We start from the raw sequence: 13648 nt of genomic DNA, 5'->3' as shown, positions 1-13648 counted from the left end.
ACCAAGGACAATGTCATGCTAATTTATGATGTTACTGAGAGCAAATACAGTTAAACCTGTCAGTAAAAACCCAAGAAAGGGAGATAACCAAACATGTTTTAATACACTAAGAATATGGATGAGACCGTTTGTCAATATGTAGAAAACAAAATTTCATTTTTTGTGTGTGTGGTTTTTTTTCTTCCTTTTTTAAACAGAATTTGTTATAGACAGGTGGTCATTATAGACAGGTTTCAATTCATTCAATTAATGATAAATAATAGTCTAACAGTAAAGCAATGACAGTTAATGTAAATATGCTTCTATGAGAATGCAAGGTAAGTTTGCATATTTTAATTGTTAGCATGATTTTATCAAAAGTATACTAGATTAATAATTTTGTTTATAATTTTTAAAGCAGCTGGTTATATACAAGTATAATTGCATGGGTTATTGAAAGTTAAAAGAAATGCAAGAGTTCTGTCCCTTGTCCCAGGATCTGCAAACAAAACATTCCATGGTCCATTGTAGGAGTACTCACCAACGACACAAAGAGGTGGTACAGACAGAAATAAGAGGCAATTAACATCTGTAAAAACCCATTGCGAGTGTGTGCCAACACGCCATCAAGTACATCAATCCAGCCCTCCTGGGTCAGGATTTGAAACATGGACATAAGGGACTGCATCACAAGAGCAAATAAAAGAGGCATTAACTGGGCATTATTGTTTTTATACTATGTTTACAAAGTAGGAAGTATACAAATGAACTCAAAATTTCATCTGTTTTTTTCACATATCAAACACTAGCAGAAAATGTTTTCAGTCAATATTCCAGTTGAAAGTGAGTCATGGAAATATTTCATGGTCCAAAGAACAAGTCATGGAAACAGTCTATGGTCCTAAGAACAAGTCTTTGAAATATTCCACGATTCAAAAAATTTAAACCAGATGAAAAACTCATTTAAGCGCCTGAGCTGAGAAAAGATTACTACACCGTACATTACACTGCAGGTTAATAGATCATTTGCATATCCAACTGAAAACAATCATCAAATAAGAATCATTTTGGAAAATACATATTTTCCTTTTAAATACAAAGCATACTTTCCATATAAGAAAATTGCATATAGAAAACATATATTTTACATAATTAAAATTACCTATCGGTAATTACCGGTAACACTTTTAACGCAGGATTTTCCATCTTGAGAAGGAACATACTACTGAAATAATGCTTAACATTTCCTCAACTCATTTAAAGTTGACCTACAGGAAAAAAAAAATAGATGTATGATGATATCAAGTTTAAACAGTACAAACCTGAACAAAAGTCTCAAAGTTCCGGAAATCTTTGATTGAACAGAAAAGTTGGAGGCTGATGCTTGAGGCTATGATGAGAAGACACATGGTGAATAGAATGAGGCTTCCCAGCTTCTTACCAGGTCCAAATATCTGAAGACATATATTTGTTATTACTGATATATGCATCACACATTACAAAGGTTAAAATATCTGATGAGTTAGATGTGTAAGAACTGATATACACTTCACAGATTACACAAAGCGAAGTGAGTTGAAATATCTGAGGAGTTAGATGTGTAAGTCTTGAGATACACTTCACAGATTACACAAAGCGAAGTGGGTTGAAATATCTGAGGAGTTAAATGTGTAAGTACTGATATACACTTCGCAGATTACACAAAGCGAAGTGGGTTGAAATATCTGACGAGTTAGACGTGTAAGTACTGAGATACACTTCACAGATTACACAAAGCGAAGTGGATTGAAATATCTGACGAGTTAGATGTGTAAGAACTGATATACACTTCACAGATTACACAAAGCGAAGTGGGTTGAAATATCTGACGAGATAAATGTGTAAGTACTAAGATACACTTCACCAATTACACAAAGCGAAGTGGGTTGAAATATCTGAGGAGTTAGATGTGTAAGTACTGAGATACACTTCACAGATTACACAAAGCGAAGTGGGTTGAAATATCTGAGGAGTTAGATGTGTAAGTACTGAGATACACTTCACAGATTACATAAAGCGAAGTGGGTTGAAATATCTGAGGAGTTAAATGTGTAAGTACTGAGATTCACTTCACAGATTACAGAAAGCGAAGTGGGTTGAAATATCTGAGGAGTTAGATGTGTAAGTACTGAGATACACTTCACAGATTACACAAAGTGGAGTGGGTTGAAATATCTGAGGAGTTAAATGTGTAAGTACTGAGATTCACTTCACAGATTACAGAAAGCGAAGTGGGTTGAAATATCTGGGGAGACAGATGTGCAAGTACTGATATACACTTCACAGATTACAAACAGCAAACTGGGTTGAAATATCTGAGAAGGATGAAGATACACAACAACTGAGTAACATTTCAAAGTTACTGACTAATTAGAAAGACGTTTGAAATTAAGGAGGGCCAATATTTGTTATTTCAGTTAAAATACGAATTTGAATATTGCCCAAAAAACAATATCGGCATTATAAGTACTTGTTTTTTTATTTTAGTTTTGATTTTTTTATTATCTTTACCCCATGTGTGAACAAACATCTGTTGTAAACATGGTACTATATATAAACCGGGAGAACAACAAGGGTCAACCAATTAATTCTTGACTGTGTTCAACATTGTTTAACTTTGGAATTATAATTGTTTGCTGGATAATTTCTCGGCTGGACATTATTGAGGCTGGGAATGCTTGGAGCTGGTTGCTGCCTCAATGAACTAACTGGAGGCTTGTCACATGCCATCCAGATAGCAATTGAGGCAGGGAATCTGGCCCAAAGACACAACAAGGAGTGTTACCATATACCTCAGATCTTAACCGAAAGTTGCAAAGTCCAATGCTCTCGAGTTAGCCTACCCGGTCTTCCCCCACCTATCCTCCTTCCCTTCTTCCCTCCCAGAATATGGACACAACACTCACATTCAGATGCACCAAGCTTTACAGTTGGACTACCTACCTCTATGAGCCATCATTACACAATGCAGTACAGAGGTCTTTATCTCTAATAGGTCGCATGCAATTTTTTAAGATGAAAAAAACTCATGAAAAACAGATAGCAAAAAAATAAAACTGGTCTATTTCCAAGATTTCCATGAAATAACATCCTGAATTTTGGTAAGACTGAATACTTGAACCACTGGAAAAGAATGAAAAAAGAAAAGGAAAAAAATCTTATTGTGATGAATTGCTTTGTTCAGGAACTACCAAGATATTTCAGACTTGTACCTGGGGGATTGAGTTCACTACCTATAACAGAAAGGTCATCTCATCATCAGGAATAGGCTAAATAGGATAAATACTGAAAGTACAGTCATTTTAATAACGCATTAAGTCAACTCACCTTAAAACAGAAATCTTCAAGCATAGGTGATGCTTTTATTAGACGGACAACTCGTAAAACCTACAAATTAAATAAAAGTCCGGTTTCAAATCATTTTGATATCATTTTATTGTATTACAGAAAAAAACAAAAAATTAAACAGAAATTACAATACTCCTGATTATCACATTTTCACTAGTTATGATCCTTATTTCAACATTATTGATAATGAAATTGTATCCTACCTGGAAATATGTAAACTGTGACCTGTAGAGGCTGGGGATGATGTGTAGCATTGTCCCAATGGCCAACAGTAATTCAAACTTGTGGAGTGATCGTCGCAGATATCCCTGTAGACTCAGGCACCAGATCTTAAATAAGGCCTCAAACACAAACATGGCTGTAAACACTACCTGTAAATCAATATTCAAAGCACTCCATCACAGACTTCCTTAAAACATTTAGATTCACAGGTACCTGGGAAAAATTATGGATCATTTGAGCTTAAATTTTCAATTTGGAAGGAAAATGAAGTTTTCAATGATAATAATCATTTTGATTTCTCACTAACTTCTTATTACCTTAAACTTTTCTATTTTCATGAGTATCTCTCACATGGCATAGTGATCAAACTCATATTTCAATACACGAGGAGTAAAACAAACTTTATAATCCGCTATATATAAATATCAAAAACAGGATATAAACTAGAAATTATCTGTAAGACACATGAATGCACCACTCCAATCTATAGTAAGTATCATTGATAAATTTGCAGAAGTTGTCAAATAAGGCTATTGATCTTTTGATCTTGACCAATGATTACTTCAATACAAAAACGTGTAGAACTTCATGATATGATGACATATGTTACATATGAAGCAAATGTATGACAGGTTCTTGTGATATGATACTGCTTCATTCTGAATGAAAGAGGGATGGGATGTGATGTGATGGGACAAGATGGGTTACACTATATGCACCTTTAAAATGACTGAGACATAAAAAACATCTACAAATTAGAAAATGTCTGTAAGATGTAAATGCCCCCATCTCCTATTCAAACCAGAATCTAATTAAATACAGAGCTTGATACTATGATACTATGAGGAGATTCTAAAGATATGACAATGATTTAGAACTCATCCTGAGAAACATGTGAAACTATACGGGCGGGTTAATGAAATTTAAAGACTTGAATACATGCGCTCCTGACCTCTGCATAATAGAATCCATCTAGTTTGTTTTCTGGTAACCGAGTCTTGTGATCAAAGGAGAGGCTGGCTTCTGTGATTGCACTGGCAAGGACCAGCAACAGGAAGAAGGTGTGGAAAACATTGGAACACATGATTCTCTGAAACACAGGAGGTGCCATTCCCTGGGCCTTGTTTTCATCTATCATCACCATCTTCCATGTGTTTCCCTCTGTCTGAATCACCTGTATAACACAAAATCACACGCAAAACCTGATTTCAACTCTCAGAGCACAAAGTAAAGCATCAATTGTATTGTCATATGTAATGAATCTATCCAAAATCCCATTCACAAAAGTAACTACATCATTTCAGACAATGTAGGTTTTCCTTTTTTACCATACTTTAAAGAGACTAACCTGAGAGGAATCAGAGTCAGGAGCACTCTTTCTAGGGCCCCACATCTGTTGAAACTGGACCCGAATCTCAGCAAACGACTCAATTATTACAGCTATGAAAATGTTCTGCAACAAAACAGATGCATCAATGTTCTGTACTTTTAAAACTAGCTTTGATTTTATGTGTCTCCAATCCTGAAAATTTTTAATAATAAATTCATGAACAAATTATAATAAAAAAAAGTTCAATGTGAAAATAAAAGCAAATGTTTCTAATGTACAGGTCAATGATCATTTACTTTAGGCAACATTATCAAAATCCAAACAAAAGCATCATTCAATTCATACTAAACTTAACAAGTTAAAGGTCTGGTCCAGCCTATATAGTACCTTGACAAGCCAGGCCATGAGGAATATAAGTGTGATGAAGTAGACAAAGGCCAACCAGGACTGTAGACTGTCTGTAGTGCGATACAATAGAAATACCCATCCTTCCTGTGAGCCGGCCTCGTACACCGTGAAAAAACTTGTTGCTGCAATGGAAAAGAAATTTAAATTCAAGTACTGTCAGTAGAGGCCGTATGTTGCCAACTTTCCCTGATATCCCGGGTCAACCCACTATATAAACTAGCTAGAGTAACCATTACCTGATTGACTCATCAAAGAGATTAGTTTTTATCTTTGAAGACAACTTGCTTTGAGACACCTCAAGAGTTAACCTTTGGCATTATTGAAAGACACATAGTTATAAGTAGTCTCACTCAACCAGACTCTTGACTATGCAAGCAAATACGCCATGATTGCCTAATTGTAAGCAATAAGGATTTCAGACATGGGGAGCAAAGATATTTTTCATTTAGTTTGAATATACAGTCAATCTTCTATAAATCTTCGACGATTCAAATTTCTTAATGTATTGGAAGTTTTTTTCTCAGTCATTTGACCTACAAAGTGTGACTTTTCAGTTATAAGCATAAAAGCCTGAGAAAAGCAGTGATTTATCCGTCAATCATGCTTTCTCCTAATGTTTCAGACTAGCCATCATCAGAACATCGACATACACCCTTGTGATGTTTAATACCCAAGATGTGTGATATTAGTGTGGTCGTTTCTGGACAGAATACATTACGATATTAATTTATTTTCATTTAAATTCATTAGTGCCTATAAAGTTTATTTGTCAGTCTTGAACTAATTACAATAACATGTGAAGACCACTTTAATGTTGCACATAGTTTGATTAATAATTGATTCATAAAATACATACTGTTTGACATGGAGGCATGAATGTAAACATAAGAATGTCAATTTCTCTTTGATTTCTACTTAAAGTTAAGTTTTTATTTATTCACGAATGAAAATGTTTTAAGATAAAAGTGCTTCTTTTCATTTCAAGTGGTGTTTTGGCATTCGATGAGTTCGTTCAGGTAGAAATGTTGTATCATCAACTAGTCATGAGCAGGAAACATCGATATAGCCCTCTACGAATGATTCGACGTCTCAATGCATCAAAGTTTTATTTGTAGTCCTTTGAACTTTGAAACATCAAAGTTTGACTGTATTTGGATCTATGATTTAATGTAATAATGTTGGCACCTCGAAGATCAGAATTTATGTGGCTTTAACAAAGTGACTAGTATAGTTGATTGAATGATGCAAAGAAGAGGTGTACATCTTTTATGTTCCATGTTACACGTGACCCTGGTTCTGATCCCTTAATCCTTGCTGAAGTTGGTCACTCTGAGATTTGGCAACACTGAGTATAGAATAGCAAGTAACAAAATAAAGACAACATGTTTATTTCATGAATATGACATGGAATACAGAAGACATTGTCAGATTTAACCATCTGGAGGTTTACAGTACATATGTGTATTTCACCTTCTTGAAATAATACATACCAAACTCATCGAATCCATTGAAACCTCTCTCACCGCGCTCCAAAGCAAGTTCCATACAAGTCATGTCGTCTGGACACTGGTAGCCAAATTCTGGCTTCGGAGAGCAATATGTGTCCGGAATTGCAAGGTCCATGATGGAAACATTACTGAAATAACAATAAATTGAGTATTGAACATTTTGAATGAACTGGAAACTGTACCTCAGTGACTTCTAGGTAGGCAATCAAAGCATGGGATTAGCACAATATGGCCTGTCTGTTTTAAATCTATTACTCAAAGCCATTTTTATATATATATATGAAGGTATAGTTAACTTTTTACTGATATCCCCAGTTCTGGGTAGAGACATTACCCACTGTTATTAGTTAGTTTTTCTGTATCTTAAATACAATACAAAAAGTTTTTAAAAAAGTCAAAATTTTCAAGTATATTTAAATAAACATTATCTAGTTCCTAAATCTCAACACAAGATTTAGAACAAGTTGACACAACTTATCTACATTTTCTCCTGACCCATATGCATAGAATTCTTAAAGCAAGAAGCTATAAGATGGGATGAGATATTCCTTTAGCCAGAGGTGAATCTACGTGCTCAGTAGAATTCTTCTTTTTTTACTTCAATCCTACTTAAGTGACCAGTAAAGTGTTTTTTGTATATATATGTTCTTACTTGGGATTGGTGGTGTTGAGAACACAATGATACTTAAGCTCTCCAAAGAACTGCACTCCAAGGATTCCATATAGTGACATGAAGAAGAGGAAGAATATTGTCACATTGTAGATCTGTTGGCCAGATCGTCTGAAAGATGAAAAATTAATCATTACTACAATAAGAAGTCCAGATCTCACACAACGGGGTTCTTAAATCTGTATTTTTTATAAGTCAAATTTGGACAGTGAGCTATGAATTCATACTTTTAAGACTATTGGGTAATTTAGTACAGTGATTCAATAGTGAGAAAAAAAAAATCATATCTAGACTAAACCAAAAAAGTCTGTAAGACAAGAATGCCACACTTCTATGCAAACAAGATCCCCAAGGGGCCTGCATCGCTCACCTGACTAATTAAGCTAATTTCAGCCATTTTATAAAGATATTTCAATTTGACAAATAGTTTCTGATACACTCTTTCCACCCCAGAGGGCCGGGAGGAACTGTTTATACATAACTGATTCCCCCTCAGCAAATAATACTTGAGATCAAATTCTGGCAAAATGCATTGACTCCTATAGCAGGAATAGGCTTTTAAAGAACTTGCAAAATTTCCCTTTTTGGGCCCCAACTTTCAGGGCCCTGGCGGCCAGGAGCCCATACTTTTACAAACTTGGTTCTCTTCACCCAAGGATGCCTCTGGCCAAATTTGGGCAAAGTAGGTTTTTAAGGAATTTTCTCCATTTTCTCCCCTCACTCCCTCCCTATAGGGGTCAGGTTCCAATGTTTAAACACAACAGATTTCCCTTTCACCCAAGACTACTTCAGACAAAATTTTGGCAATATCCATTCATTCCTAAAAGAGGAGTAGGAGTAGCCCCCATTCCTCCCACCTCAGGGGACTGAGACCTAATGTCTATAAAGGATTGATTCCCCTTTGCCCACAAATGCTTCAGACCAACTTTTGGCAATATCCATTCATTCATACAAGAGGAGTATGGTTTTTTAAAAAATCTCCCTTTGGGCCCCTCCCCTCAGGCCCCTGGGCTGAACGAGAACAAATATTTATACAAACTTGGTTCCCTTCCCCTAAGGGTATTTCTGACCAAATCTGGTCAAAATCTGTTCAGTGGTTCATAAAAAGTTAACAGACACCAGACGCCTTGCCATGGTATTAACTCATCAGATCTTCAAACCAGGTGAGCTAACCAGAACTAATATGAACAAAATTTGTTATAAAGGTTCTCAAGATGAAATATGCATTGATGACAACTTCACAGTATCAGAAACATTAGGTCTACATCTGCCCAAAATGCTGATATTGATGGATGCAAACTGGGGCAATGGTTGGTAGATTTTCATTTTCTGTTATCAGCAACATAACCTGTAATTTTTGTTAAATTTTCAAATTAACCCTCAAACTTTGCATGTGATACATATCAGTTTAATTTGTGTCTAGTCTTATATTAGGAAATTAAAATAAACAATCTTCACTTACTTGAATATAGAATTTATCCTAGCCTTTGGCAATTGAAACTTGAGAAAAACTCTGAAAACTCGGATAAGGATTAAAGGTCGGGGACATCTGAGAATGGACCAAAACTGTCCACCAACACCTGTCATCTCAAACACCTACAAATGAAAAGAACCAAATATGTATAATGCTAAGCTTTATATAGCAGTTGTACAAGTTCAACTGCACAGGAAGCTAAATGGTACAGTACAAGAGTAAGATAATTTTCGCACACGCAATACTTTTCTTAGGAAGAAAACACAGTTATATAGTTTGTAAAATAACAAGCAGGACTTGCTCTAGATTAACTGTTTGTACATTTCTGATGATGACTGGCCTAGCTATCCAAAACATGTCAACCAATAAAATCTACAAAGTGACTGAATACATGGTGTTGATGTTCCAACCTTCATCTACTCGAATGTACATTTGTGTTCTTTTGTTTTTTTTTGTGTTTGTTTTGGTTTGTTTGGGTTTTTGAGCACAATCACCTGTCTCCTCTTATTAACCAAACAGCATATGCATGTAGCACAGATGAACCCAGTGAACTCTGGTCAAGAATATTATAAAGAAGATATGAAATTTGATCTAACTTCTAATCTGCTAATATTGGCCTGTAATCTAGTGACTTCACATTTGATTTTCATCAGCTCCGTTCTAAAATGTCCTAAACAAACTATTTACCTATTAAGAGACAGAATTTTTCACCCTGACTTTGACTCTAGCAATCATCCTTTGATCAGGATTAGACAATCTTGCTTTATTTCATTGTGGTCAACTCTGCTTCATTTCATAAATGAATTTTAAGTGGTTAAAGCTCTTATAGTTTTACCTTGACCTATGACATGATGACTTTCACCTGCTGAAATTAAGTACTACTTATTTGATTTTGTTCATCTTTGCTTCATATTGTCCTAATGAAATATTTATATATATATATCTGAATATATAGAAGCTGTCACCTTCTGCTGGAAGTGAGTCGTAATTTATTTAAAAATACATTTATTTCTATCTACATGACTGAATAAATTTGAATCAAAATGATGTTAGTGGACAGCTACATGTATACCTTTCACATAAATTACCAGGTGGCAGAAGGGAGGAAATGAAGGTTGCATTGCAATGTCATTTGATTGTTGTAGTGTTTCTTAGAAGAAAAAATGTACACATAAAAATTTACAATTCATGATTTCACACACCGACTTAAAAATAAATGAAAGACTTTCACTTAATTCTATTTGAGTGACATAGAAATGGGTGTACTCAAAGTACTTACACAAGTACCAAAATTGAGAAAGAGATGTACACTTGGGATTTTTTTATGGGGTCATATACCTGTAAGTAGGATTCACACTGCCACTGTATAGATAATGATTCCATTTGTTTGTAATTAAAACTGATCAGAGGTTTAATCAGCCTATCAGGTAGGACGTAGGACAGAGACTCTGTGCTACTTACATGGAATTTTAATTAAACATAACATTGAGACTCTGATCTTTAACCTTTAGCGTTACATTGACTAGGAACTTACCAATATCTCTTGTACCATACACCCAGAACTTACCTGTAGTATCACAGACACCCACAGGCAAAATACCATAAAACCATCAAATTGACACCATCGATCCTTTAGGTACGGAGCCTCACCCTGAAATTACGTTAACTCTGTTAATCGAACTTAAAAGACGTTTACATCAACACTAACACCTGTATAGGTTCATCATAGTATTCCAATTCTATAGTAATATTTAAAATAAAATCACCATTTTGATATTATACAAAATTGTTGGACTAAATGTTTTGCATTTTATGCTTTTGAAAACATTTACAATTACAATTTTCTAAAATATAACATTCATATAATGTTTTAGTCATCCTTACCTTCCATATTCCTCTTATATGCATCTTTGCTATCATCTCAGCAGTGAATAGAAACGTTACAATAAGGTCGAAGGCAAAAGTCAGGTATTCCAGCTCCTTGTAGTAAGCAAATGTCTTGGGAGTGTTCATACTAACGGACATTATGCTAATGAGGGCACAACCTCGTAACAACCGTCGCACCCACGGTTTGTTTACCCAATCAATATCGATGTTGTCATTAAGGTTCTCATCAGGCCCATAGTCAGCCAGTGGATGGCTATCCTTGAAACTTGTCTTCCGATTGACCAGCATCTTTCGTTGTCTGAGTGGACGCTGGAGATGGAGAGTAAAGCACGGGAGACAACTACCAGAAAACATTTAAACGGCTGTTTTGTGCAAACAGGATCTGCCTCTAAATCTAAATCTTGCTTGATTTTATATATGCAACTTAAATCTTGCCTTTTCACTTTCAGTTCCAATTGTCCTTAAAATGTTCATATAAAGTTCCATCTTTCACATTTTCAGTGACGAATTCTTTCGTTGTCGAGCAGTACCTGGGAAAACAGAAAGGGGTAGATGACTGAGACAAACTGCAATTGATATGGATTAAATAAAAAAATCATGATAAAGGCCTTTTGTGATAAATAATGTGAGCATTGTCTGAAGAAAATCTAGTGATGCTGAAAATGTGGCATATATGACAAAAACCCTTATCTGCACCACTTCAGGATGATACATTCTATAGTGCTTCAGAGAAAAACTTTAAATATCAAAATCCAAAATGGCCCTTTTCAGCCATCTTGAATATCTGGTAAAAGTGATGCTTTCTAAAATCAAGTGTTTTATGGCATCATATATAGGAAATGCTGTGGGAAATCAAATCTAAGAATTATTTCTGTGTAGGTTATTCCCACTGAGATTTCATGAAACAGATTTGACATCATGGGTGCATTTAATTGGTAGTCATGCTTGCTAATGCATTGACAGAAATAGTCAAAATGCAGTCAAGTGTTAGTTGCAGTCTTCTCGCTTACTTGGAGACAAAATCTCCCTTGTCGAAGTCTTTTAGATTTGCAGTCCCTAAAATGGCACAGTGGATTTCCCTTCTGGAATTCCTAAACTGTGAACACCTGGTTATATATAAATTGTCATACTGCTGGATGTTTATCGGTAAATATTAACCTCTGTTGCACTATTTATAAGCATGCTGTTATATACAGTTATTCAATATTTCATTGTAAATATGTCATAGACACCAGGACCAGTAATCCCCCAAAGAATGTATGTGATATTGTAACTCTGGTAAATACTAGCTGCAATATACCGCTCAGTTAAAGAGAACTTTTCTTTAGCTTGATCGGTTGAGCACGAGATTAGTATGTCAGGGGCTTTGGGTGTGAATCTTAGCGGAGACAATGAAATAAAAGAATGACCTCCGTTACATTGGCGCATACATAAGGACTCTGGAATAATACTTAGTGTTACTTTCACAAGTACCAGTGTAACCTCTCGAAATTTGAGGGTGAGTCATAACCCAGGGAAGGAGTATGTCATCCAGGTAAATGCTAGCTTCAATGTACCACTCGGCCAGAGAGAACTTTTCTAGCTCAATAGGTTGAGCATGAGACAAGCCAGTGGTCCATGGTTCAAATCCTAGCAGAGACATTGAAATAAATTATGACCTCTGCTACAACATTGTAGCAAACGCTACCATAAAATCAATGAAGGGAAATACATACCAAGTAATTATATACATGTACACTGGTTTTTTCACCTATCTAATTGAGACCTGGATTATGTTACAGGTGTAGAAGACATTTATGTGCTAATATTGTATTGAAGGGCGGCTCACACATATAGTCTTACATTGCAAAATCAGTGATAAATAACTGCACATATAAGTGTAACAGAGGCTATTTCCATGCTTCTGCTAGGATTTGAACTCAGGACCTCCGGTCTACTAGTTCGACACTCGACCGATCAAGCTGAAGAGAAGTTGTCTCTAGCTAAGGTATATATATATTGCTGCGAAAATCTTAAAAGGGTTACACAGGAAATCAAATCATACACATTTAAACGTAATTGATGACAAAGAAATTATTATCTTCGAAGAATTATGAGCATAACATACATATTACGTTTTGATCGGTCTTTAATAGCTATAATTCTACCATCCCTGACCCTTCATATTGAAACGGATTTATCTTCCAGTGCAAGTCTTTGTAATGTAAATGTATAACTGTAGTAGCAAGTTGCATCGACTGGTTCAACATCATTTATATACATATGCACCTGTTCTTCAACGACCATCACCCATTTCCTCCGAGTTCCTGCAAAATCTCCATTTTTTTGCTTTCTTCATGAACCGGAAGTCTCTGTGTAACTAAAAGACCCCGGATGTTCAGGCGCTGTAGCCGCCTATAGTCCGTTTCAATATATGGCGGTAGCCTTATGATGGCGGATCGATAATGAATATACCGTTGTGTTGGTTGCAGTGCCGTGGACATTCCTGGCTACAACTGATAAAATTCATAATAAAAAGTTCAACGATTAATAGGACTATACATGTTTCGTCCACTAAATCTATCTATCTATCTATTTATCTATTTGTTTGTTTAAAAATATATATATATAGATCATGTAGATCCTGTAATCAGTCATGCACTTAAATCTTATGATACCAATTTGGTAAGTATAGACAGAGACGTATATATCACATATATACGTCTCTGGTATAGACAAAAGAACATATCCACTGCAAGAATAGTTACCGCGAACAGTTTTATCAATGTCAATGGATGTAGTTA

The 13648-nt window shown here is 35.4% G+C and overlaps 1 protein-coding gene across 1 annotated transcript in view; it reads right to left on the bottom strand.

Moving 5' to 3' along the window:
* Nucleotides 1-13170, bottom strand: part of LOC132550565 (sodium leak channel NALCN-like) — a 45732-nt gene extending 32562 nt beyond the window's left edge. Inside the window, exons 1-13 of the mRNA XM_060214653.1 lie at nt 13134-13170; nt 10863-11395; nt 10546-10629; nt 8967-9100; nt 7487-7615; nt 6817-6962; nt 5306-5448; nt 4937-5041; nt 4541-4762; nt 3570-3737; nt 3346-3405; nt 1302-1433; nt 521-661 (exon numbers count right to left, since the gene is read on the bottom strand). Coding sequence (XP_060070636.1) covers nt 521-661; nt 1302-1433; nt 3346-3405; nt 3570-3737; nt 4541-4762; nt 4937-5041; nt 5306-5448; nt 6817-6962; nt 7487-7615; nt 8967-9100; nt 10546-10629; nt 10863-11219 — 1821 coding nt within the window. The 5' untranslated portion in view covers nt 11220-11395; nt 13134-13170. The remainder of the gene's footprint in view (nt 1-520; nt 662-1301; nt 1434-3345; nt 3406-3569; nt 3738-4540; nt 4763-4936; nt 5042-5305; nt 5449-6816; nt 6963-7486; nt 7616-8966; nt 9101-10545; nt 10630-10862; nt 11396-13133) is intronic.
* Nucleotides 13171-13648: the final 478 nt, after the last annotated feature.

Source organism: Ylistrum balloti, unplaced genomic scaffold (assembly GCF_031769215.1).
Source record: "Ylistrum balloti isolate Yb309-2 unplaced genomic scaffold, AGI_CSIRO_Ybal_v1 Utg370128, whole genome shotgun sequence".
Classification (NCBI taxonomy): Eukaryota; Metazoa; Mollusca; class Bivalvia; order Pectinida; family Pectinidae; genus Ylistrum; species Ylistrum balloti.
The sequence above is the reverse complement of the archived record's forward strand: the minus strand, read 5'-3'. Positions and strand labels throughout refer to the sequence as shown.